The 25,632-nt window shown below is 55.5% G+C and overlaps 1 protein-coding gene across 3 annotated transcripts in view; it reads left to right on the top strand.

The window, feature by feature from the left end:
- Window positions 1-251: 251 nt before the first annotated feature.
- Window positions 252-25,632, top strand: part of RBL1 (RB transcriptional corepressor like 1) — a 129,250-nt gene continuing 103,869 nt past the window's right edge. For all 3 annotated transcript variants that reach the window (XM_044985794.1, XM_044985796.1, XM_044985793.1), the window contains exons 1-2: window positions 252-424; window positions 12,805-12,938. In XM_044985794.1, coding sequence (XP_044841729.1) covers window positions 275-424; window positions 12,805-12,938 — 284 coding nt within the window. In that variant the 5' untranslated portion in view covers window positions 252-274. The remainder of the gene's footprint in view (window positions 425-12,804; window positions 12,939-25,632) is intronic.

Raw genomic sequence — 25,632 nt, 5'->3', positions numbered from 1 at the left:
CACGTGGCACAACAAACCCGGCTCGCCGGCCGTGTCACGCGCCCGCTCCCCCATATTCCTCCGCTGCCGGCCCCGTCAGCGCCGCTCGCGGGGTCCGGGGAGGAGGTGGACGATCTTCTCCTCCTGCAGGGCCACTTCCGAGGGAAGAGCAGCAGTGGGGCCCGGCCAGGCGGAGGGATATGGGGGCCGGCCGGGTGAAAGGGTTTTGGCGCGCAGGACGCAGGGGTTTGTGGGCTCGGCCCACAGAGCCGCCGGGGGCTGCAGCAGAGCCGCCATGTCCCGGGAGGAGCCCCCAGCCGGGGAGGCCGAGGGCTCGGCCCCTGCCGCCATCGACCGCCTCTGCCAGGACCTCAACCTGGACGCGGCCAGCGCCGGTGAGGCGCTGCGAGACTTCACGGCGCTGCGTGGCACGTACAGCCTAGAGGTGAGCGGCAGGGCCGTGGCCGGCTCCGCCCGGAGCCCGACGGGTCAGGGGGTAGGCGCCGGGCCCAGCTGGCGCTGCCCCGGGATCCACCCTCAGGAGGCACCAGGGTGCCGGCAGACGCCGCTCGGCCCCGGTGTCCGAGCAAGCGGGCTGCGTGCCGGCCGGGGCGCCTGGGGCCGGGCTGCTGAGGTAGCTCCTGGGCCGCCCGCGGCCATGCAGGGTCCGGGGTGCCCGCTGGCTCTGGGGCGGAGGCGTGAGCGAGCGCTGATGCTGGCAGACTGGGCTCCGTGCGAGCCCCGCGGCGGGGAGCTGCCGGAGGGACTGCGGGCTGCGCCCGCCGGAGGTCTGGCGCAGACACCAGCTCGGGTGTGCGCATATGTTCCCAGGGCTCCTGTCTGGCTGCGCGGATCAGACTCCAGCCCCGGGGGTCTGACTCCCTTGGCCGGGCCTCCGCTGGGCGGGAGATGAATGCTCTGCCAATGGGGGTTAGCCAAACCCTGTCAGGTAAAGGGTGACTTGTTAGAGAAAAGGCATAAGGGCCTGTCTACGCATGGAGGCTGTCTCCCCCTCGGAGATTGCCATGTATGGCCCCCGGTGCAGATGTAGTGTACACCGACAGGAAGACTTCTGGTGCCAGAACACCACCTCCCCAAACAATATTAGCCGTGCCCTTGGAAGCCCTTTTCTGCCTTCACAACTGTATCCACCATGGAGGTTTAGTCAGCATAGCTATGTTGCTTGGTTGGTGGTGGGGAGGGTGTAATTTATTCACACTCTTGGTAGATATAGTTATGCCAGTATAAGCATTAAGACTAGGCCAAATTATTCAGGGGTGGAGTCCATGTGTGACACTTTTATTCTGGAATAAGAGTGCCTTGTTCTGGACAAAAAAGGAGGAGTCCGGTGGCACCTTAAAGACTAACATATATTTGGGCATAAGCTTTTGTGGGTAAAAAAACCTCACTTAGTCAGATGCATGGAGCACTCCACAAAAGCTTATGCCCACGTATATCTGTTAGTCTTTAAGGTGCCACCAGACTCCTTGTTTTGTGGATACAGACTAACACGGCTACCCCCAATACTTGTTCTGGAACAAGAATGTTCACACTAGGGGTTGTTCAAAAGTAGCTGTTGCACCTTAAATTCACATTTTACATTAATCTGAATTAACTTTGAAATGTAAACAAGCCTAAGTGTTAATTGGTCACTGTGCATTTAAGGTCTGAGGGATCATTCTATTCCAGCACATTTTCCTATTAGCCTTCTGTGGTACCTTGTTGGGAAGGGAGTGCAGCCCCTCCCAAGCTCTTTGGTCATTGGGTACTTTGGGTACTGTGTTCACTTGTTTCCTGGAATGGTTAGTCAGCACTTCTTTCCCAATGACAAAAAGAGATTTGAATTTATATTTAAACTGTTTAAGAAATAGGAGGAAGATTCAGATACAATATTTGAACTGGCTCTTGTTTAGTCTTTTGGGAGGGAAACATAAGTGGATACATGTCTTGCTTTCAAAGGGTGCTAGAATGATCTTGATCTTAACGGTCAGAGCAGTGATATCCAAATTTTTCAGCTTAACGGCTCAAAGAAATCAGGAGGCCACAGTCAGTATTTTGGGGCAGAGTTTTGCTCTGTCCTTCACCCTTTTTGCCACTTATTTGCAGGGAGAATAGAAACCACATGCAAATATAGCTTACTGCAGCCCCTTGTGCAGAGGGTAGGAAGTAGGAGTGGCTGGAGCATGCTGTGTACCAGTTAGATCAGGGGTGAGGAGAAATACATTGATAAGAGTGTAAGGCTTAGATACTGCGGTGATGGGAGCCGTAAAATTACCTAAGATAGAAAAATACATGATCACAGTGTGTCCCTGCCTCAGCTCCTGATATGGATTTACCAGCCTCCTAGAAGTGCTGTGAGGATCAGTACAGATTGTAAGGCACTAGGATAACATGGTAGTGGGTGCCCTTAAGAGAGATCAGTAGAGAGGGAGAGAGAAGGAAAGAAACAATGGCTGGAAAATTAATAAATATTCCTAGTTGGAAAGGTAATAGACACTCCCCAGACCAGGGAAGGGTGTGTGTGTGTGTGTGTGTGTGTTTCTGGAGTGAATGAGCCTTGTCTTGGGGGGTATCCGGGCTCCTTATTAGCTGTGCTGGATGGAAGGACACAGAGTTTGATGTGAGGATTAATGTGGCTGGTGACGGGGAGACCATGGCAGAGAGCTTTTAAAAATTTTATAGGGTTACTAAATCCTCCTGCGCTTTGATTGTGGAAGGCCAAACTTTTTCCTACAAGGATACAAGATCATGGTATGTGTGTTACACACAGACACCCTGTTTACTTTTAGCGGAAAGATGGGATGAGAAAGTCAGCAGGGAGAATTTGGCCTGAATTAAACCGTCAGAATTTAAATCGGTTCAGGACCTGTGCGCAGACACGTTTTCATGGAGCTATCACTCTTCACTGGCTTCAATTTCTGTCTTCATAAATTTTCACCACATGCAAGTGAAAACAGGGACTGTCCCTTTACTGCCATCTAGCGGAAAGGTCTCCTGCTTTTCAAGAAAGATAAACTACAGCATGATAGAGGCGTGAAAGTCTGTATAGGCTCCGCTTCCCCTTTTTATACAGGTCCTGCTTTGCTTTGTGTCTCTGGCACAGTAATAGGTGGAGGTGTCTGCAGCTGCAGGGAGAACTGGCTCTTGGAGGAGTCAGTCGAGATGGTGATTTGGCTCTGGAAAGATGAGCCATAGTTCGTGTTCCACGTGGAACCGCTGTAATATACCCATCCCAGCCACTTCAGCCCTTTTCTGGGAGGCTGCCAGATCCAATAACCACTGGTGATAGAGTAACCTGAGACAGCGCAGGTCAGTGTGAGGGTCTCTCCAGGCTTCACCACTCCTGGGCCAGACTGTATCAGCTGTACCTGAGAGAGGACACCTGGGGAAAGGAGAACAGAGCTGACTCTCGCCTGTAACCGGTGCATTTCCACACCTCGGTGTTTCTCAGGGGCCCATGAAATACTCCCCTGATGGGGCAGCGAGTAGGAAAAGAGAGAAGAGCCGTGACAATGTCATGGTGATTGTTAATGGAGAAACTCCCCAGTGGGCAGGACCAGGCAGTTCTGTGTCTGGGGAGAGACTGAGGCTCCTAGAACCAGGGGTTTGTATTTAAACAGTAACCATCTGAGGCAGGGGTTTGCATGCGGGTTCCCCAGGGTGGGTATAAGACAGGGGCGGGCAAACTTTTTGGCCTGAGGGCTGCATCGGGTTTCGTAAATTGTATGGTTAGAAGGTGGGGGCCGGGCCACGATCCCCTCCCCTATTTGCCTCCCCCCGGGGACTCCTGCCCCATCCAACACCCCCACCCCCCGTTCACTGATGGCCCCTCTGGGACCCCTGCCCCATCCACACACACCTACTTCCTGTCCCCTGACTGCATCCGGACCCCTGCCGCCGCATCCAACCCCTCCTCTCATTCCTGAGAGCCTCCCTCACCCCCCTGGACCCCTGCCCCATCCATCCACCCCTTCTCCTTGTTCCCTGACTGCCCCCACATTCAACCCTGTTTCCCCCCCGACCACCACCCCAAACTCGCCTGCCCTCTATCCAACCCTTCCCCCCCCCCGCCCCCTTACTGCGCTGCCTGGAGCACAGGTGGCTGGCAGCGCTGCCCGGCTGGAGCCAGGACACGTTGCCGCCAGCACAGAGCACGGGGTCAGGCTGGGCTCTGCAGCTGCGCTGCTCCAGGAGCTCACACCCCTGCTGCCCAGAGCATTGCGCCGGCAGTGGAGTGAGCTGAGGCTGTGGGCAGGGGGGACAGCAGGGGAGGAGCTGGGGGCTAGCCTCCCAGGCCAGGAGCTCAGGGGCCAAGCAGGACGGTCCCACAGGCCATAGTTTGCCTGCCCCTGAGCTAGATCCATCTGGCATATGATCCCTAGTTCCCTTGCACAAGTTAGAGTAGCCCCCAAGTTTGATCTAACCTACTTTGGGGCAGAGAATCTGTGATTGATAGTTGAATGGAGCAGGAGGTACTTTAGCCATGGCTACACTACAAATTTATGTTGACTCAAGTTACATTGGCATACAGCTGTCACTGTTAGTACTTTGCTTATGTGTGTGCATACTTGGCTGCTTATGCCGGTGGTGCTCATACTCTTCAAGAGTGCTTGTATCAATGCAGAGTGCAGTGCACCATGAGTAAGTATCCCCAAGACAGTGCACTAGGCAGGGGTAAGTTGCATAATGGAAGTTTTGGCAGTGCATGATAGGGCCAAAACAAGTCACGCAGGAGTGACTGGGAGCATTGGGTCCACTTCCCAGGTTGCGGCTCTCTACATCTCATAATGTTATCTGTATCCCATAATTTTTGTGCATCTATTTCAAAACTCCACAAACCCACGTGACCCTCCTCGCTGTCTGTCATCTGACATGGAGACTGCATAGCTTTGCACTATTATCATAAACATTGAAAGCACAGGGTGCGCGATCCTGGAGTATTTGCAGAGGTGCTTGAAAAACCAAATCAGTGGGGAACATGATTTTTTTGGACACATTGCTGTGCTACATCATGAGAACCAATTCAAGGTTGTTGGTGGCGTTCACAGAATAGCTGCAGATGTTGGAGTGCTCTTCTGGCCTCAAGAAACTGGTGGGATCTCATTCTAATGCAGGTTTGGAATGATAAGCAGTGGCTGCAGATCTTTTGGTGAGAGGTGTAAAAGGTTAACCAGCAAGCATTAGGCTTACCAGTTGACCGAAGTTAACCATTAACCCCGGCAGCCCTGCGTTGGGCCGGTGAGAGGGACCTCAACCCTGGCTGTGCCGGACCCCAGCTGGATTGGCCCCAGGCCCCTTTGTGCCAGACCCCCTCAGCTACGTTGGTTAAACAAAATAATTTTAATCGTTTAACCGGTTAACTTTTTTAATCCAATATTTTCATCCTTACTTTGTGCAAGTCCACATTCCTGGATTCGTCTGCTGAGGTTGCACCTGCCCTCCAGTACTGGGACACCAAAATGAAGTACCGGGACACCGAAGAAGTGAGCTGCAGCTCACGAAAGCTCATGCTAAAATAAATTTGTTAGTCTTTAAGGTGCCACAAGTACTCCTGTTCTTTTTGCGGATACAGACTAACACGGCTGCTACTCTGAAACCTGTCAAAATGAGAGGTTTACTGATAGTGGAGAAGTGAGTGGCAATCACACTGTGGAAACTTGCAACCCGGTTGCTACTTGTCAGTCGGGAATCAGTTCAGAGTTGGGAAATCTACCAAGGGGGCCGTTGTCATGGAAATGTGCGGGGCCATTAATTGCCTCTTGCTCTCGCAGTGTGCAGGACATAGTGAGTGGATTTGCAGCAATGGGATTCCCAAACTGCAGTGGAGCAATGGATGACACACGCATCCCTTTTTTGGCACCAGGCCACCTTGCTACTGAGTACATCGACAGAAAGTGCTACTTTTCTGTGGTTATGCAAGCATTGGTGGATCACCAGGAACACTTCACTGACATCAGTGTGGGCTGTTCAGGGAACGTGCATGACGCTCACATCTTTAAGAACAGAGGACTTGTTGTTCATAGAACTGCAAGAAGGGACTTTCTTTCCCAACTGGTGGATTACTAGTGGGATGTTGAAATGCCAATAGTGATTCTGGGGAACTCAGCCTACCCCTCTTTCTCCTGGCCATACACCGGCCACCCCAACTGCACCAAGGAACAATTTAACTACTGGCTCAGCCAGTGTGGAATGACAGTTGAATGTGCTTTTTGTTAACTCATAAGATAAGGACCTCAGTGAGGAAAAATATCCCAATGGTTATAGCTGTCTGCTCTGGCCTGCATAATGTATGTACGACAGAAGGGGAAAAGTTTCTGCCGAGGTGGATGGCAGAGGTGGTGTGGCTGTCTGCTGAATTTGAACATCCATTTACAAGGGCTCAAGGCAGAGCTATATGGCACAGGAAGGTTTTGAATGACCATTTTAATAGTGAGTCAGAGTAATGTATGGAGGTGTAGTGTGCTCTATCCAACCCTGCTCTTTTGTGGCGTGGTAGGAGTTGTGGGGTGGTTGCTGTACATGTAGGAATATAACATTAATTCACTTATTTGTTTTGTGAATGGTCATGTGGGCTGTGATGTGAAGTAACAGGTAAATTGTTGCTTTCAGAACTGCTGAGTAGTTGGCATCATATCTTGTGAACTAATAAAGATTGGAACAAAATCAGTGCAAAAATTGTAATTTCACAACAAATACATTATAAACTTAATAAATTTAGTTATGAAAGGTGAAAGAATTTTCATGTCCATTTCAGCTACACAGATACTAACTCTGGCTTTCACAGGTCTGTGTATGTGGAGCTGTGATTGTCTTTATCACTCTACTCCGATGGACATTAAGGGTACTGCAACACCTCCGGAAGCCACCAGAGTTTGCTGCATCTGTTTGCGCTGCCTGAGAAGCTCCACTGTGCCCTGGTGCATCTTCCTCTCCTTTTCCTGCTGGGACTCCTGGGCCTTTCTCCTCTCCACTCTTTCCTTTTCCAGACTGTCTGCAGTGTTCATCTTCCAGGCCCTGTGCTTCTGGTCTGATACAGCACTGGCTTGCAGGATGTCCTGGAACATGTTATCCTGAGTCGTCATCTTCTTCCTCCACCTTATGTGGCTCTGCAGGTGTGGAGGGGGAGACTCTGAAGGCCACGATGGCAACAGCTGAAGATAAAACACACAGAGGTACTATTGCTGGTGCATTCACTACAGAAAGTGAAACTTAAGATGTTGAACTTGCTCCCCAAAAGTTTTAAGCACTACATTCTCACTTCTGCTTGGGATTTCTTGTGCATGGCACCAATCACTGCACCACCCATGGTGAGTATGGCCTACTGGGGGATAAGGGAAATGAGGAGAGAATTGCTTGGTTGCATGATTCTAATAGTGTATATAGGACAATGACAATAAATACTGGCACCCTTTTCCACAGTAGATGGTGATTTTTAGCTGATATCTCTCGAGGGTAACAAAAGTTCTCACACAGCTGCAGCAGGCATCCCAAAGCCACCTGGGCCCATGTGCTGCTACCCAGTGTACTGCAGTGGTGCCTGCTGAAGTTATTACTGAGTGGCATGGGAAAGTGTCCAACCTTGGAGGAAGAAACAAGGCAGCCCTCCCTAGAAACCATCAGAGGATTGCAGAGTACTTCCATGACAGTTTCATCGAGATCTCTCAGGAGGATTCAAGGAACATCCCTGTGTACATAAACTGCTATGCATGGTCCCTCATTCTAGAGGGGAATGAAAATAGCAGCTCTACCTCTCTTGATTGTACCACTATGTCTTCTAGCATGAGTAAATTAATGAAAAGTGAAAAGATTGTGTCCTGCTTTGGGGGGGAGGAGGAGGAACAACTCTGTAATTGAAAATTTATTTACACTGTTACCCGCGGTTCCTTCCCCTGCATTGGGCTCACTCGTGCTGGACTGCGGTGGAGTAAAAATAGGTCCTGGCTCACTGCACAGCTGGATCCCTTGGTCACCTATCCCCCATCCTCCTCTTCGTCCAACATCTCCTCCTCTTTGCTGTTCATGGCAGGGGCTTGTGACTTAGGTTCCTTCAAGGTATTCATGGTGCTGTTGAGGGTGCTGGTGCAATCTCCGCTGAGGATGGCATGCAGCTCTTTGTAAAAGCAGCAGGTCTGTGACTTGGCACCAAATTGGTGGTTGGCGTCCCTGGCCTGGTATGCTGCTGCAGCTTCTTGGCTTTCACGTGGCACTGCTGCTGGTCCCTGTCATACCACTTCTCCTACATCCCCTGAACATCCCCAGTGCCGGAGAGGGGGCCGGCGCAGAGCAGAGAGTCTCAGGCGATACCGGGGGTTCAGTCCCCAGGTCGGAGTCTGGGCGTGGGACTGCTGACTCGGGACGTATTGACTTATCCCTCTGCCAAGGAGAGGAGGCTGAAGGTGCCTTGGACGCTCCAGCCACTGAGCGGGTTCCCGTCTGGGTGGGCATCTGCAGCCACGGTGCCCATTGACACCACTTTCTTTGCCACTGACCAATTTGGGGGCCCGGTGGTGCCATCTGTTCCAGCTGAGCCTCACAACCTGGCGATGGGTGGCTAGGTGCTGATGCTGAGGTCACTGTCGAGCACACGGTCTCATAGGAGCGGCAAGAGCGGCGGTGCCTACGACTGTGCCTTCTGCGGGACCTCGACACTGAGGACCAGTACCCATCGGAAGTGCTTCTCTGGTACTCGCCCCGGTGCCAGGAGCTATGATGTTCCTGTGCCGGTGAATTGCGAGAGGAGTCCCGAGTGCGATGCCTGGCAGAGTAAGAATTCGAGTGGGAGCGTTGATGGCGTCGGGACCAGCTGCAGTAGCTGCAACATGAAGAGCGTTTATGGCGCCTGTCACGGTGCCTGTGACCGTCGCCGCGCTGATGGAGGGGCCTTGAGACTCCCGTTCGAGCAGCGAGCCGGTCAACCTGACTGGTGTAGAGGGCTGGTGTGAGCTGCGAGAAGACAGCGTGGAACGAGGTAAGGAGCGGTCCTCAGAGCGGGAGCTGCGCTGTGCCCGGGGGGTCTGATGAGTGCCTAGCAGCGGCTTGCCTCGGGACCGAGGGCCCGACACTGGTGGTGCCCCGGGTATCAATAAGCTCAAGATGTCTTGCGCGGCCTGTGCAGCCTCCGGCGTTGATGGGATCCTCTCTGCAAGGGAGGCACGTGTGGACAGAATTGGGCTGTGCCGTTCAACAGGAGTCGGAGGCCTAGGGCCCGGGGGAGATTGACTCAGGACCAGCCTCACCCCTCTTCTTTTCTCAGCACCACTGTGAGACGGAAATCTTCCCTTGTTTCTTGGAAGGGGAGCGATGCCGGCTAGAGGAGGTGACTTCGCTACACACTGAAGATGCGGTGCCGAGTCCGCTCAATGTGCCAGGGTAGGGGCCAGCGCCGATTCCATCAGGAGGGTGTGAAGCCTGATGTCCCTCTCCTTCTGAGTCCACGGCTTGAATGACCTGCAGATGTTGCAGCGCACACTCGCATGTATTTCGCCCAAGCAGCGGAGACACTTAGTGTGCGGATCACTTCTGGGCCTAGAACGGCAACAAAAGTCACACGACTTGAAGCCTGGGGCACAGGACATGCCCCGAGCCACTCTAACTACTTGAAAAACTACTAAAAGTAACTGTACCACTAAGGTCAACTAGAGAAGCTGCAGCAAGGCTGGAGCAAGATGTTCCGACTACCTTCACCGGCGGCAAGAAGGAACTGAGGTGTGGGGGGAGCGCGCGGCTCCCCTTATAGTGCAATATAGAGGCGCCACTCCAGAGGTCACAGCGGTGCTCCCCCCGTACGGGTACTGCTAAGGGGAAAAACTTCTGACACTGGTGCACGTGGCGAGCACGCACACCTACTGTGGCATACAGCTGAACAACACATCTCGAACGCCCGTTACGGAACAGATAACTGTCCTTTCTCCTACATCCCCTGAACAATCTGCTTGTAGAAGGCAATGTTTCTACAGCTGGATCAGAGCTGTGCCATAACAGTCTCTTCTCCCTCAAGCCCAGGAGTGACAATATCTACTGTCTACTCCAAGCAGGAGCACATCTGGAGTGTGTGGATGGCATAGTTAGCTAGGCAGTTGCAATCAACAATGGAGAGCTGCTAGGTCTGCTCACCAAGCCGGGCAATCAGAAAAAAGGAATCTCCAACATTCGCAGGGCTTTAAAAGGGAGAGGGTGGCTTCCAGTCTTTGTGACCCCTGGGCAGTGGAGTTCACTATGATGACCAGAGCAATCTGTGGGGCATTGTGGGATGGTTGCTGGGGGATAGTTGGGGTCAACATAACTTGTCTACACTTAGATTTTATAGTGCTCTAACTTGCTGGCTTGTGTGTGTGTGTGTGTGAGAGAGAAATCACTCCCCTGAGCGCAGCAAGTCTGAGCGCTTTAAAGTGCTAGTGTAAGCAGGCTCCGAGTGTTGGAAGCCACGCTCCCAGTGCTCGGTGCTAATCCACACTCGCTTCTCATGGCAGCGCTTTGAAGTTTCCAGTGTAGACATTCTCTAACACAGTGTCTACATTCGCACTGCGTCAACCAAAGTACATCAGCCATGGCTTTATGCTGCTTAGGGAGGTGGTGTTCCTATGTTGGTGTAATGGTGTGTTTACGTGAGTGGGAGACTAATTTAAATGTAGATACATGCAAAAGTAGGTTGATGTAAGCTGCCTTGCATTGACCTTACTTTGTAGTGTAGACCCGGCCTTTAGTTTGCACAAACACTGCTAGCTTTCTAAGTTTCTAACATACTTTTTCTGAGGTCCAAGCAATACTAACTTACACTGGTTTAACCTAAAGTATGAATTTAACTTTCCCATGTAGATGAGGTTTACTATACAAACAAAACACCTACACCCTGAAATGGGAGGAGGGAAGACCCTTAGGATGATTTCTTCCTCTACTTCAACTCATACCTCCTAGCTTCTGAGATTTCTCCTTTGCCTGCCAGCAAAAACCTTTAGGAATCCAGATACCACCACAGTAAGATAATGTCTGCTTTAGACAGGTATGCTGGCTTACTGACACCACCTACTACTTGTGGGACAGACTAGAGGGATTGTTTGATACTTGTCCTGATTTAAGCTATGGGAAGCTTGGAGCTACTGAGTTTGAGGAGCTTGTCAAGATGCAGTTTAAAGAGAACTTTTAAAATAAATATATTTTGACCTGATTAATCTTTGCCTCTGGGCAATAAGATGGAGGCAATGTTTAGATTTTAGTATCGTGATTCTCCTATTTCAAAAATATTTGCTTATGCAATTCAGAAATAACTTATAAAAGGCAATTTCTAAAGGGTTGTATGTACTGAAGCTCTTCTGGTAAATCAGTGTAGAAGCTGGCAATGGACCACAGGCATCTCAGTAGAAGAGGGTCTTGGGAGATCTAAAGGAGAACAAAGTGGCTTTAACATAGGTGGCGAATTATATGGGTCTATGATGCTCATGCTTTACCAATATTCAAGAATGTTGGCCCAGCTCCACCAAAGTTTGGGTTTATATTTTCAGTCTTATCCTGTCCATAGAGCAACTGCTCTGGGCCCCACGCTTCAGGGGAACGTGGGGTCCAGGGTGGCCTGAAGGGTTAGTGGGGGGGGCCTGTTGCCAGCAGCAGCAAGTGACCTGGCCCCAGCCCGCTCAGCCACACCCTGCTTGCTCCCAGCATCGCTCGGAGGAGGAGGTGGAAGCCGGAAAGGGGTGGGGGCTTGGGGGAATGGGTGGTGTGTGGGCATGGCCTGGGGTGGAGGGAGGGATTGTCCTGCCCCCCATACCTGCCTTGTAAGACGATATATATTTTTTAAAAATAATGTAAAAATGGACTGGAAACACTAAGCATTTAACAGTTTCTCTATATTGCACAATATCACTATCATAAGAAATTTATTTAACTAAGAATATCAACTTTATTAGTACTACTTAAGTATGACATACTGTGTTTAAGTACGTTGTTCCTATCTATACATGATAACACAGTTCTTTTGAATATGCCGCCACCCCGCCTCTCCTGGCCCCTGCTCTGCCCCGCCCCTTCCCTGCTCCCATTCCACCTCTTCCCCCAAGCCCTCTTTCCAGCTTCCGCCGCCTCCCCTGAGTGATGCTGGGAGCCAGCAGGGCAGGCTGTGGCCAGGTTGCTTGCTGCTGCCGGCGACAGGCCTCCCGCTAGCCCCACAGGCTGCCCTGGACCCTGTGTCCCCCTGAAGTGTGGGGCCCAGGGGGTTGCCCCGGCTCTGCTTGGACCCGTTCTGGGCACCACCAAAAATAATGCAAACTGGCGCCCATGGGCTTTAACAATAATTTAGAGAGGGCATTCCAACTGTAAGAAAGCATGGAAGAACTTCCATGTGAAGGTGATAGTAGAGGCATAAAATAGACAGGGCTGGCTTCACTGATGTTGCAGAAAAGATAATGGGATTCTAGCTGATCAGTGGCCAGATTGTGGCCTCGTGGAGTACTACAATATAGTTATCTTTAATACAGAGGTGCAGTCAGCAGAGACCTCAGGGCTCTGCAATCTGCAATGGTTTATTGTGAGCTAAGTGGCCAAATCATACTGCAGACGTTGTAGTGTCTGTTTTTAAAGGAACAATCAGCTGCAGTCTGCTCTGTTCCATGCAAATTAAGGATAGTCCTCCACTCCTAGGAAATAGTTTTGGTTCCCTTGTTCCAGCCAGATTTAAAAAAAAAAAAATCATCCAACCATGAGTAAATGTTGGTTCTTGTTACTGTCCCAAAGGATTTTAGAGATACTTGAAGTAGATGAAAAGCTGAGACTGCAAATTGGGCATTGTTGCCCTGGAAAAGTTTGTCCATTGATTGTTTACTTCTGGTTTGACAGGGAGAAGTGGTGCATTGGTTGGCTTGTGCTCTGTATGTTGCTTGTCGTAAAAGCATACTTCCCACGGTTGGAAGTGGCCTTATGGAAGGAAACTGCGTTTCACTGACTAGGATACTACGGTCAGCCAAACTAAGGTACTTTTATGTTTTGTTTTTCACTTTTTTCTAGAGACCTAAACATCTGTGTGTAGTTGCAGCTTCTTGTCCCTTATTCTAGATCTGCTCCCCTTTTGACTGCTGTTTCACTTACATTCTTCTTCGAGTGATTGCTCCTATGCATTCCATGTAGGTGTGCGCGCCGTGCGTGCACGGCTCTTCGGAACATTTTTAGCCTAGCAACACCGGCGGGCTGGCTGGGCGCCCCCTGGAGTGGCGCCGCTATAGCGCTAGTTATATACCCCAGCCGGCCCGTCCGCTCCTCAGTTACTTCTTCCCGCCCGTGACGGCCAGTTGGAACTGTGGAGTGCTTGTCGTCCTCCACTTACCTAGCTCACCTTGGTTCTAGTTTTGTATTTAATGTATATAGTTAGTTGTTAAAAATTAGTTAGTTGAGTAGTTATTAGATAGATTAGGGGGAATTAGGGGGGCTTAGCCCCTCTTTTCCCGTCCGGTGCGGGCGTATGCCCAAGACACCGGGATTCAAGCCCTGTGCGGCTTGCCAGCGGCACATGCCCGTTGGGGACCCCCACGACGCCTGCCTTCGTTGTCTCGGCGAGGGACATCGACCAGACAAGTGCCTCATTTGCAGGTCGTTCAAGCCGCGAACTAAAAAGGAGCGGGACATTAGATTACGGCAGCTCCTCATGGAGTCGGCGCTTACCCCTGCGGTGCCGACTCCTCCGGCTCCGCCGTCGTCCTCGGTGCGGAGCGCTCCAGCGGTCCCCGGACGGTCCGGTACCGAGACTCTTAAGAAGCAGCCGGCACCGTTCCCATTCACCATCTGGGAAACGGAAGCCTAAGCCCAAGGCTGTAGAGACTGCTACGTCGAGACCATTGGTCCAGCAGCCAGTAGCGGCGCCTTCGGCACCGTCCTCGACAGCGCACGGCCCGTGCGCGGTACCGTCGACGTCGACTCCGGCACCGGCAGGGCCGTCGAGTCCGGTACCCCCGCGCTCCCCGGTGCAAACCGTGGTCGAGCTGCCTCTCCCGTCCACGCCCAAGACGTTCTCGACAGCGAGGGAGCTCATAGAGCTAACAGAGGCACCGAGCCTCCGGCCCCCGGCACCGCCGGTGCGGGCTGTTCCGTCAGTGGGCAAACCGGCCATGGTGCGACCTGCCACCCCTGACAAACGGGATAGAAGGCGATCCAGGTCCCGCTCCCGATCCCGGAGACGGTCACCTTCTTCTTCGAGTGATTGCTCCTATCCATTCCATGTAGGTGTGCGCGCCGCGCGTGCACGGCTCTTCGGAACATTTTTAGCCTAGCAACTCCGGCGGGCCGGCTGGCGCCCCCTGGAGTGGCGCCGCCATGGCGGCGGATATATACCCCAGCCGGCCCGTCCGCTCCTCAGTTCCTTCTTTCCGCCCGTGACGGCTAGTAGGAACAGTGGAGTGATCTGCTTTCCTCCACAGCCTTAGCGTTCTCCGATCGTTAGTGTATATAGTTATCATAGTTGTTAAGTCTTGTTAATAGTTCTATAGTTAGTGTTACGATAGTCATTAGGGAATTAGAGGGGTTAGCCCTCTTCTTCCGCCCCGGTGCGGGCTTATGCCCGGACCGGCGGGTTTCAAGCCCTGCGCGGCTTGCCAGCGGTCTATGCCGGTGAGTGACCCGCACGACTCCTGCCTCCGCTGTCTTGGAGAGTCGCACCGGTCGGACAAGTGCCCCATCTGCGTCGCTTTCAGGCCTCGCACGAGGAAGGAGCGGGACTCACGGTTGAAACAACTCCTCATGGAGTCAGCCCTCCAACCGCCGGCACCGGCACCGACGGCGCCAAAGACTGCCTCAGCTAGCAGCACGCCGACCGCACCCAGCCGCCCCGGTGCCGATGCACCTCGGCACCCGGCACCGAAGACCCGGCACCGCTCCCTCTCCCCGGGAAAGAAGCGCAAAGTGCCGAAGACGGTCTCTGAGAAGCACAAGAGACCGTTAGCCCAGCCGCCTCCGACTGTAACGGTGCAGGCTGAGGCTGTGCACAAAACGTGCACCGTGCCGTCGACTCCGGCGCCGCAAGGCCCGTCGACTCCGGCACCGCCCAGCTCCCCGGCACCTACCGAGGAGGAGCTGAGGCTGCCGTCCACGCCCGAGGCGTTCGCGACGGCAAGACACTTGATTGACCTTACCGCTGATACAAGCGCTCAGCTGCCGTTGCCACCGGTGCGGACTCTCAAATCTATTGGGAAGCCACTTATGATGCGCCCCCCGTCCCCGGCCGACTGAGCTGATCGCAGCACCGCCGCCAGATCTCGATCCCGATCTCGCTCACGGCACCGCTCTCCACCGCACCGGGCACGACGATCCACGTCAAGACGACGCTCCCCGTCTCCTCGCCGGTCGCAGTCCCGGTACCGGTCCCAGTCGCGGTACCAGTCGCACTCCCGACGACGTTCCAAGTCCCGGTCGCCGAGTCGCCGGCACCGCACCAGGTCCGGCTCCAGGCACCACGAGAGGCGTCGAGAGTCACGTAGCCGCTCCAGGCGCCGCCGCACGCGGTCCAGATCCGCATCCCGGCACCGTCGGTCGCGCTCCCGACGCCGCAGGTCGAGCTCCCGCGGCCGCCGGTCCAGCTCCCGGGGCCGAAGGTCGAGCTCCCGGCACCGCCGGTCGAGCTCCCAGCACCGCGCCACGCGCAGGTCCCGTTCGCCGGCTAGACCACGTGACGACCGGCACCGTCCGTCGGCACCGCGGGGGCACTTTACTCCGGCACCGGACGTCCGGCCGACCACCACTTCGGCTCCCCCCGGCCATCAAGGAGCCCTCAGTCGCTTCCCCTGAGGGCAGCGCAATTGACTTCCGGGCGGGGTCCCTCCCACCAGAGCATGGACCTCAGCAATGGGGATTTTGGGTGCCTTGGGCCGAACATGAACAGGGGCCTCCCCTTCCGCCGCGGCAGCCAGGCTCGGTGCGGTTGGTACCGGTAGCCACTGTCAGCAGGCCACCTCCGTCCCCCACTCCACAGGCCGCCGCTCACGGCACGCACTTGGGGCATGAAACGCGGGCACCTATTCCCGCAGAGACGGAGCAGGCACCGGAAGAAGTCCTACCGGGTCCTTCCTCATCCTCCTCCCCCGATGAGGCGGTGGCAGGGGCGGCACCGTCGGAACCTCCGCCGATCGACATCAAGGCGCACCAGGACCTTCTCAGAAGGGTAGCTAAGGCCATCAACCTACCCGTGGAAGAAGTCCAGGAGGTCGATGACCCCATCACGGATGTGGTGGGAGCGGAGGCCCCCGTGAGGGTAGCGCTCCCCTTCATCCGGACAATACAAAAGAACAATGCCACTATCTGGCAGTCGCCCTCCTCCGTCCCGCCTACAGCACGCGGAGTTGAGAGGAAGTACTCGGTCCCCCCGAGGGGGTACGAATACCTTTACGTTCACCCGGCTCCGGACTCTCTCGTTGTCCAATCTGTCAATGACCGGGAGCGGCACGGACAGCCCGCCGCTGCGCCAAAGTTGAAAGAGTCCAAGCGCATGGACTTGTTAGGCCGAAAAATTTACTCAGCGGGCGGACTACAACTCTGCATAGCTAATCAAATGGCCCTGCTCTCAAGATATACATTCAACATCTTGGGCTGCCTAGGGAAATTTACAGAGCTCACCCCGCAGGATTCCCGCCGAGAATTCTCGGCACTGCTGGAGGAAGGAAAGCTGGCTTCCCGAACCTTGATTAAGGCGGCGGTAGATGCAGCGGACTCGGGGGCCAGGACCATAGCATCAGGGGTAACCATGCGACGCATTGCATGTCAGTCCTCTACTCTGCCGCCGGAGGTCCAATATACGATCCAGGACCTTCCTTTTGAGACGCAGGGTCTATTCTCAGAAAAAACTGATACCCGCATTCAGACCCTAAAGGACGGCAGAGTGGTGATCCGCACATTAGGAATGCACACGCCGGCCACCCAAAGGCGTGCGTTCCGGCGTCAACCTTATCGGCCCTATCAATACAACAGACCTCGTCCGCCTAACAATCGGCGCTCAGCCCCCTTCCGCCGCAGACCATCGGGCGGGCGGCGTAACCAAGCCCAGGGATCGTCCAAGGCCCCTCAAGGCCCAAAGACGGCCTTTTGATGGGACGCCCGAGGGCCGCCCACCTCTCTCCAATCAGGATCCACCCCTTCTGTTTTCCGATCGCCTTTCCCGCTTCCTCCGGGCGTGGTCATCTGTAACATCAGACAGCTGGGTCCTCAGCACTGTCCAATACGGCTACCGCCTACAGTTCATCTCGCACCCTCCCTGTCCCTCTTCAGGGACCCCTCTCACGAGCAAGTCCTCTTACAGGAGGTCCAATCTCTGTTGAGCGTGGGTGCCATCGAGGAGGTGCCTCCCAGCAGGCGGGGCAGGGGATTCTATTCCAGATACTTCCTCATCCCCAAGGCGAAAGGAGGCCTTCGTCCCATCTTAGACCTCCGGGAGCTCAACAGATACCTGTGCAAGCTCAAGTTTCGAATGGTAACCTTGGGGTCCATTATCCCTTCCCTGGATCCGGGAGACTGGTTTGCGGCCCTCGACATGAGGGATGCCTACTTTCATGTGGCAATCTACCTCCCCCCACAGACGCTTCCTGCGCTTCATGGTCAACGGAGCTCATTACCAGTTCACAGTGCTCCCCTTCGGCCTCTCCACCGCGCCGAGGGTATTCACCAAGTGCATGGCGGTCGTCGCCGCAGCCCTCCGCCGTCGTCGCATCCACGTCTACCCATATCTCGACGACTGGCTCATTCGGGGCCGCTCCCACGAGCTGGTGGCGAATCAAGTGACCGAGATTCTACATCTGTTCCGGTCTCTCGGCCTGCTTGTCAACACCGAGAAGTCCCTCTTAGTTCCAGCGCAAAGAGTGGAGTTTATAGGAGCGGTCCTCGACTCCAATCTGGCCAGAGCGTGCCTCCCGCGCACTCGGCACGAGACGTTGGCCTCCCTCATTCGGGCACTGCAGGCCTTTCCGACTACAACGGTGCGATCCTGCCTCCGCCTCCTGGGTCACATGGCAGCGTCCACATTTGTGACCGCACACGCCAGGCTGCGACTTCGCCCATTCCAAATGTGGCTGGCGTTGGTGTACCGCCCTCATCGCGATCCCCTAGACATGGTGGTAACGGTGGCAAGGCCCGCTCTCCAGACGCTCACCTGGTGGCTGGACCCGGAGACGGTCTGCGAGGGAGTTCCGTTCCGCCCGCCTCGCCCGTCAATCACCCTGACGACGGACGCCTCGGCACTCGGCTGGGGGGCTCACGTAGGAGACCGACACACCCAGGGTCTCTGGTCACCCCAGGAGCTCTCCCTCCATATCAACGTCCGGGAGCTGAGAGCCATCCGCTTAGCTTGTCTCGCCTTTCGGGCTCACCTGCAGAACCGCTGCGTAGCGGTCTACACGGACAACACCACAGCCATGTTTTATGTCAACAAGCAGGGCGGAGCACGGTCCTCCCCACTTTGCAACGAGGCATTGCTCCTCTGGGATTTCTGTGTAGCCCACTCGATTCGCCTCGAAGCGTTTTTTCTGCCAGGAGCGCAGAACACGTTGGCCGACCGCCTGAGCAGGTCCTTCGCCTCTCACGAGTGGTCCCTTCGCCCGGATGTGGCTTATTCCATCTTCCAGAGGTGGGGCTTTCCCCAGATAGACCTCTTTGCTTCACGGACCAACCGCAAATGCCACAGGTTCTGCTCCTTCCAAGGTCAAGCTCCAGGCTCCCTCTCGGATGCGTTTCTCCTGTCATGGACAGAGCCTCTTCTCTACGCGTTTCCTCCGTTTCTGCTCGTCCACCGAGTGTTGCTCAAGATCCGGAGAGACAGCGCCCGCATCATACTCGTCGCTCCGGCCTGGCCGAGGCAGCACTGGTATACCCTGCTACTCGAGCTGTCGGTTCGGGAACCCGTTCCCCTTCCGCTGTGGCCGGACCTCATAACCCAGGACCTCGGCAGGCTTCGTCACCCGAACCTGCAATCGCTGCATCTTACAGCTTGGTTCCTGAGTGGTTAACCGACGCAGAGAGAGATTGCTCCGCAGCGGTGCAGCAAGTTCTGCTCGAAAGCAGGAAACCTTCAACGCGAACTACTTACCTCGCCAAGTGGAAGCGCTTTGCCCTCTGGTGCGACCAGAGAGGTATCAACCCTTTCTTGGCCCCCATCCAAACTGTCCTCGACTACCTTTGGTACCTGAAAGGTCAAGGTCTTGCAATCTCGTCCCTCAGGGTGCACCTGGCAGCGCTGTCAGCATTTCGACCAGCTATAGGAGGTCGCTCGATCTTCTCCAACCCGATGGTATCACGATTCCTTAAAGGGTTAGACCGTCTCTACCCGCAGGTGCGTCCTCCTGCTCCGACATGGGATCTGAACCTGGTCCTCGCCCAGCTCATGGGCCCACCCGTCGAGCCCCTCGCTACGTGCTCTCTCCTCCATCTTACCTGGAAGGTGGCCTTCCTAGTGGCAATCACATCCGCCAGACGGGTCTCAGAGCTCCGCGCCCTGACGGCGGGTCCCCCGTATACCGTCTTCCACGGGGACAAGGTGCAGCTCCGACCACACCCGGCCTTCCTCCCCAAGGTGGTGTCGGCCTTCCATCTCAACCAGGAGATCTTCCTCCCGGTCTTCTTCCCGAAGCCGCATGCCTCGCCTCGGGAACAGCAGCTGCATACCCTCGACGTCCGCAGAGCACTCGCGTTCTACATCGACCGCACGAAGCCTTTTCGGCGTTCGTCCCAGCTGTTTGTGGCAATAGCTGACCGCATGAAAGGCGAGCCAGTTTCCTCGCAACGGATTTCTTCCTGGGTGACGTCCTGCATCAGAACGTGTTACGAGCTTGCTCGCGTTCCCCCGTGCCGACTCACCGCACACTCGACGAGGGCACACGCCTCATCGGCCGCTTTCCTGGCCCATGTCCCCATCCAGGACATCTGTAGAGCGGCCACCTGGTCTTCAGTCCATACCTTCGCGTCCCACTATGCGTTGGTGCACCAGTCTCGAGACGACGCAGCCTTCGGCTCTGCGGTATTACACTCCGCCACGTCTCATTCCGACCCCACCGCCTAGGTAAGACTTGGGAATCACCTACATGGAATGGATAGGAGCAATCACTCGAAGAAGAAAAGACGGTTACTCACCTGTAGTAACTGGTGTTCTTCGAGATGTGTTGCTCCTATCCATTCCAATCCCGCCCTCCTTCCCCACTGTCGGAATAGCCGGCAAGAAGGAACTGAGGAGCGGACGGGCCGGCTGGGGTATATATCCGCCGCCATGGCGGCGCCACTCCAGGGGGCGCCAGCCGGCCCGCCGGAGTTGCTAGGCTAAAAATGTTCCGAAGAGCCGTGCACGCGCGGCGCGCACACCTACATGGAATGGATAGGAGCAACACATCTCGAAGAACACCAGTTACTACAGGTGAGTAACCGTCTTTTCCCGCCGTTCAAGGTCACGGCACCGGTCTCCATCCCGGTACCGCTCTCCTTCTCGGCGCCGGTCGCAGTCCCGGTACCGCTCCTCATCGCGGTACCGGTCGTACTCCCGGAGGCGTTCCAGGTCCCGGTCCCGTTCTCCGGACCGTTGGCACCGAGGAAGGACCGGATCCCGGCACCGATCCCGACGCCATTCTCGAAGCCGCTCCCGTCGACGACGATCGAGATCGCGGTCGACCTCCCGCTACTCTCGCGGTCGAAGGTCCCGCTCGCGCTCCCGGCACCGAGACGATCGGCACCGGTACCCGGCACCGTCCACGGACAGACTGCTGGCATCGACGGCGCAGTCTCTGAGCGCCTCTGCCCCCCCGTGGCCTTCCCGCCAACCGTCGGTCGCTTCACACGACGGCAGCGGTGCAGATTACCGCGCGGACCCACAAGGACAAGACCTGGGTCCCCAGCAATGGGGTTTCTGGACCCCCTGGGCTGGTCACGAGGCTCAGGGCGCCCCCTTCCTCCCGCAACAGGGGCCTTCTGACCATGGGGTGCCGGAAGCCACCGTCAGCAGGCCCCCTCCATCGCCTCCGGTTGAGGTTCCACCGCCGTCGGTGCAGACGGAACATCCCGTGGAGACGGCGGCCTCACACCCCATGGACGAGCCTCAGCCTCTGCCTATTGGTCAGGCCCAGTCCTCGTCTTCCTTGCCCGACGAGGCGGTGGCGGGATCCTCGTTATCCGATCCCCCACCGATTGACTTACGGGCCCATCAGGACCTCCTTCGTCGGGTGGCACAAGCTGTTAACCTCCCGGTAGCGGAGGTCATCGAGGACGAGGACCCAATCACTAATGTGGTCGGAACGGAGGCCCCCATGCGAGTAGCCCTACCGTTTGTTAGGACAATCCAGAGAAATGCCACCACACTCTGGCAGTCCCCGGCGTCCATCCCTCCCACTGCCCGTGGAGTGGAGCGGAAGTACTCGCTACCCCCGACTGGGTACGAGTACCTGTACACCCACCCGGCCCCGGACTCCCTAGTGGTACAGTCGGTGAATGACCGGGAGCGAAATGGGCAACCTGCGCCTGCACCTAAGTCCAAAGACGCGCGCAGGATGGACCTGTTGGGCCGGAAGGTATATTCAGCTGGTGGCCTCCAATTACGCATAGCCAATCAATTGGTTCTCCTGGCCCGCTATGCCTACGATAATTTCGTAGCCCTCTCTAAATTTACGGAGTTGGTTCCAACATCCTCCAGGCAGGAGTTCTCAGCTTTGCTGGAAGAGGGCAAGAAAGCTACCAGGTCCTCTATTCAGGGCTCACTGGACTCTGCAGACTCCGGAGCCAGGACCTTGGCATCGGGAGTGACAATGAGAAGGATCTCCTGGCTGCAATCGTCCACCTTGCCGCCAGAGGTTCAGTATACTTTGCAGGACTTGCCCTTCGATACCAAGGGCTTATTCTCGGAGAAAACGGACTCCAGAATACAGACCCTTAAGGATGGGCGCATTGCCATCCGTACGCTAGGCATGCATACGCCTGCGACACAGCGGAGGCCCTTCAGGCAGCAGCCCTTTCGCCCGTTCAATCAGTCCAGGTCTCGGCCTGATAATACACGCAGGGGCAGACTGAACCGCCGTAGACCATCGGGCAATCGGCGTACCCAGTCCCAGGCGCCCGAGGACGGCCCATCAGTCTCTCCTCTGGATCCTTCCCCGTTATTTTTCAATCGTCTTTCCCACTTCCTCCTGGCGTGGTCCCAGATTACATCGGACAACTGGGTGCTACGCACGGTAGAGTCTGGTTACCATCTTCAGTTTGTTTCGCCCCCACCCCGTCCCTCTTCAGGGACCCCTCTCACGAGCAAGTCCTCCTACAAGAGGTCGAGTCTCTGCTGAGGTTGGGTGCTATAGAGGAGGTGCCGAGCGATATGCGAGGCAGGGGATTTTACTCCCAATATTTCTTAATCCCCAAGGCGAAGGGAGGCCTATGACCCATACTCGACCTCCGAGAGCTCAACAAATACCTTGTCAAGCTCAAGTTTCGCATGGTAACCCTGGGGACTATCATTCCCTCCCTGGATCCGGGAGACTGGTTTGCCGCCCTCGACATGAAGGACGCGTATTTTCATGTCGCCATTTACCCTCCTCATCGGCGCTACCTGCGTTTCGTTGTCAACAATACGCACTACCAATTCACAGTGCTGCCCTTCGACCTCTCTACAGCACCGAGGGTATTCACCAAGTGCATGGCAGTGGTGGCCGCGGCCATCCGCCGTCGTCGGATACATGTCTACCCCTATCTCGACGACTGGCTAGTCCGAGGACCATCCCGCCAACTGGTGGCATCCCACATGGCCACGGTCCTAGCCCTGTTTCAGCGTCTAGGGCTCATGATAAATGCCGAGAAGTCGATGTTGACCCCTTCGCAAAGAGTGGAGTTCATCGGTGCGGTCCTGGATTCCAATTTGGCCAGGGCCTGCCTGCCCCAACCTCGGCATCAGTCTCTGGTCTCTCTAGTTCGAGACCTACAAGCTTTTCCACGGACAACAGTGCGTTCCTGCCTCCGCCTTTTAGGCCACATGGCTTCGTGCACGTTCGTCACTCAGTACGCGAGGTTGCACCTTCGCCCATTTCAAATTTGGCTCGCGTCAGTGTACCGGCCCCACCGCGACTCCATCGATATGGTGGTCACGCCCACGAAGCCAGCCATCGCTTCGCTCACTTGGTGGCTGGACCCAGCAGTCGTGTGTGCCGGAGTCTCTTTCCGCCCTCCTCAACCATCCGCCACTCTGACCACGGATGCGTCAGAGCTGGGGTGGGGAGCGCACCTAGCCGACCTGCACACCCAAGGCCTCTGGTCGCCCCGAGAGCTCTCCCTCCATATCAATATCAGAGAGCTCCGGGCGATTCGCCTCGCCTGTCAAGCCTTTTGCCCCAGTCTCCAGGGGCGTTGTATCGCGGTGTTGACGGACAATACAACGGCGATGTTTTATGTCAACAAGCAGGGTGGAGCCCGATCTTCTCCGCTGTGCACGGAGGCGATGCTACTGTGGGACTTCTGCATAGCCCACTCCATTCACCTGGTGGCGTCCTATCTTCCAGGGGTGCAGAACACGCTGGCCGACCATCTGAGCAGGTCGTTCCTGTCCCACGAGTGGTCCCTCCGCCCAGATGTGGTTCACACGATTTTCCGGAGGTGGGGGTTTCCCCGGATAGACCTGTTCACCTCCAGAGAGAACAGGAAGTGCCACCAGTTCTGCTCGTTCCAGGGTCGCGCCGCGGGCTCCCTGTCGGACGCATTCCTCTACCCCTGGTCGGGTCACCTACTGTATGCCTTCCCTCCGTTCCCGCTTGTACATCGGGTGCTTCTCAAGCTTCGGAGGGACAGAGCCCGCCTCATACTCGTCGCTCCGGCCTGGCCGAGACAGCACTGGTACACTCTGCTGCTCGAGCTATCGGTACGAGATCCCATCCCTCTGCCCTTATGGCCGGACCTGATAACGCAGGACTTCGGCAGGCTCCGCCACCCGGACCTGCAGTCCCTCCATCTGACAGGCTGGTACCTGAGTGGTTGACCCACGCGGAGCGGGCCTGTTCGACGGCGGTCCAGCGGGTCCTGCTGGAGAGCAGAAAGCCCTCCACTCGCTCGACCTACCTCTCTAAATGGAAGCGATTCGCCATATGGTGCGACCAGAGAGATCTGAATCCATTCGTCGTCCCTATCCCAACGATACTGGACTACCTCTGGTCACTTAAAGAGCAGGGTCTTGTGGTCTCATCGTTAAAGGTGCACCTGGCGGCGATATCTGCCTTCAGGCCACCCGTCGGTCACCGATCCATCTTCTCCGATCCTACGGTTTCCCGCTTCCTCAAGGGTCTTGAGCGTTTGTTCCCGCCAGTGCGGCCTCCGACTCCGCCCTGGGACCTGAATCTGGTCTTGGGCAGGCTCATGAGAACCCCCTTTGAACCCATGGCTACGTGTTCACTGCTCCACCTGTCGTGGAAAACAGCCTTTCTCGTCGCCATAACCTCAGCAAGGCGAGTTTCCGAGCTCCAGGCCCTGACGGCCGGTCCTCCGTACACCATCTTTCATGCGGACAAGGTCCAGCTTCGGCCTCACCCGGCCTTCCTCCCTAAGGTGGTGTCAGCCTTCCATGTAAATCAGGACATTTTCCTTCCCGTTTTTTTCCCGAAGCCTCATCTCTCGAGTCGGGATCAACAGCTGCACACCCTGGATGTCCGCAGGGCGCTTGCTTTCTACATACATCGTACAAAATCCTTCCGGCGTTCGCCACAACTGTTCATAGCAGTTGCAGAACATATGAAAGGCAAGCCGGTCTCCTCTCAGAGGATTTCCTCATGGGTCACCGCATGCATCAGAACATGCTACGAGCTGGCTGGGGTGCCAGCTGACTGTCTTACCGCTCACTCTACGAGAGTGCACGCCTCGTCTGCCGCCTTCCTGGCCCATGTCCCCATTCAGGACATCTGTAGAGCGGCCACCTGGTCTTCTGTCCACACCTTCGCCTCCCACTACGCGTTGGTGCAGCAATCCAGAGACGATGCAGCCTTCGGCTCCGCAGTCTTGCACTCTGCAACGTCTCACTCCGACCCCACCGCCTAGGTAAGGCTTGGGAGTCACCTACATGGAATGCATAGGAGCAATCACTCGAAGAAGAAAAGACGGTTACTCACCGTTGTAACTGTTGTTCTTCGAGATGTGTTGCTCCTATCCATTCCAGACCCGCCCTCCTTCCCCACTGTCGGAGTAGCCGGCAAGAAGGAACTGAGGAGCGGACGGGCCGGCTGGGGTATATAACTAGCGCTATAGCGGCGCCACTCCAGGGGGCGCCCAGCCGGCCCGCCGGTGTTGCTAGGCTAAAAATGTTCCGAAGAGCCGTGCACGCGCGGCGCGCACACCTACATGGAATGGATAGGAGCAACACATCTCGAAGAACAACAGTTACAACGGTGAGTAACCGTCTTTTCTAACTGAAAGAAGAATGGCACTTTCCTCATAGTGGTGGAAGTAGGGCATCATTGATATTGCACAACTATAAACATAGGCCAGAGTAGGGATGTTAACCTATTAACGGTAAGCAGTAGTGTTAACGGTTAAGTGTTAACCATTAATCCCCAGTCTGGCTCTGTGCCAGCTGGCCCCACTCAACCTACCTTAACCAATAACCCCTGTCCGGCCCTGTGCTGGCTGGGCCCCAGCCAGCCCTCTAATCAGTTAACCATTTAAATGAAATATTTTTAAATGGTTAACTTTCTAAATGAT

Source organism: Mauremys mutica, chromosome 13, assembly GCF_020497125.1.
Source record: "Mauremys mutica isolate MM-2020 ecotype Southern chromosome 13, ASM2049712v1, whole genome shotgun sequence".
In the NCBI taxonomy this organism is placed as follows: domain Eukaryota; kingdom Metazoa; phylum Chordata; order Testudines; family Geoemydidae; genus Mauremys; species Mauremys mutica.
The sequence above is the reverse complement of the archived record's forward strand: the minus strand, read 5'-3'. Positions and strand labels throughout refer to the sequence as shown.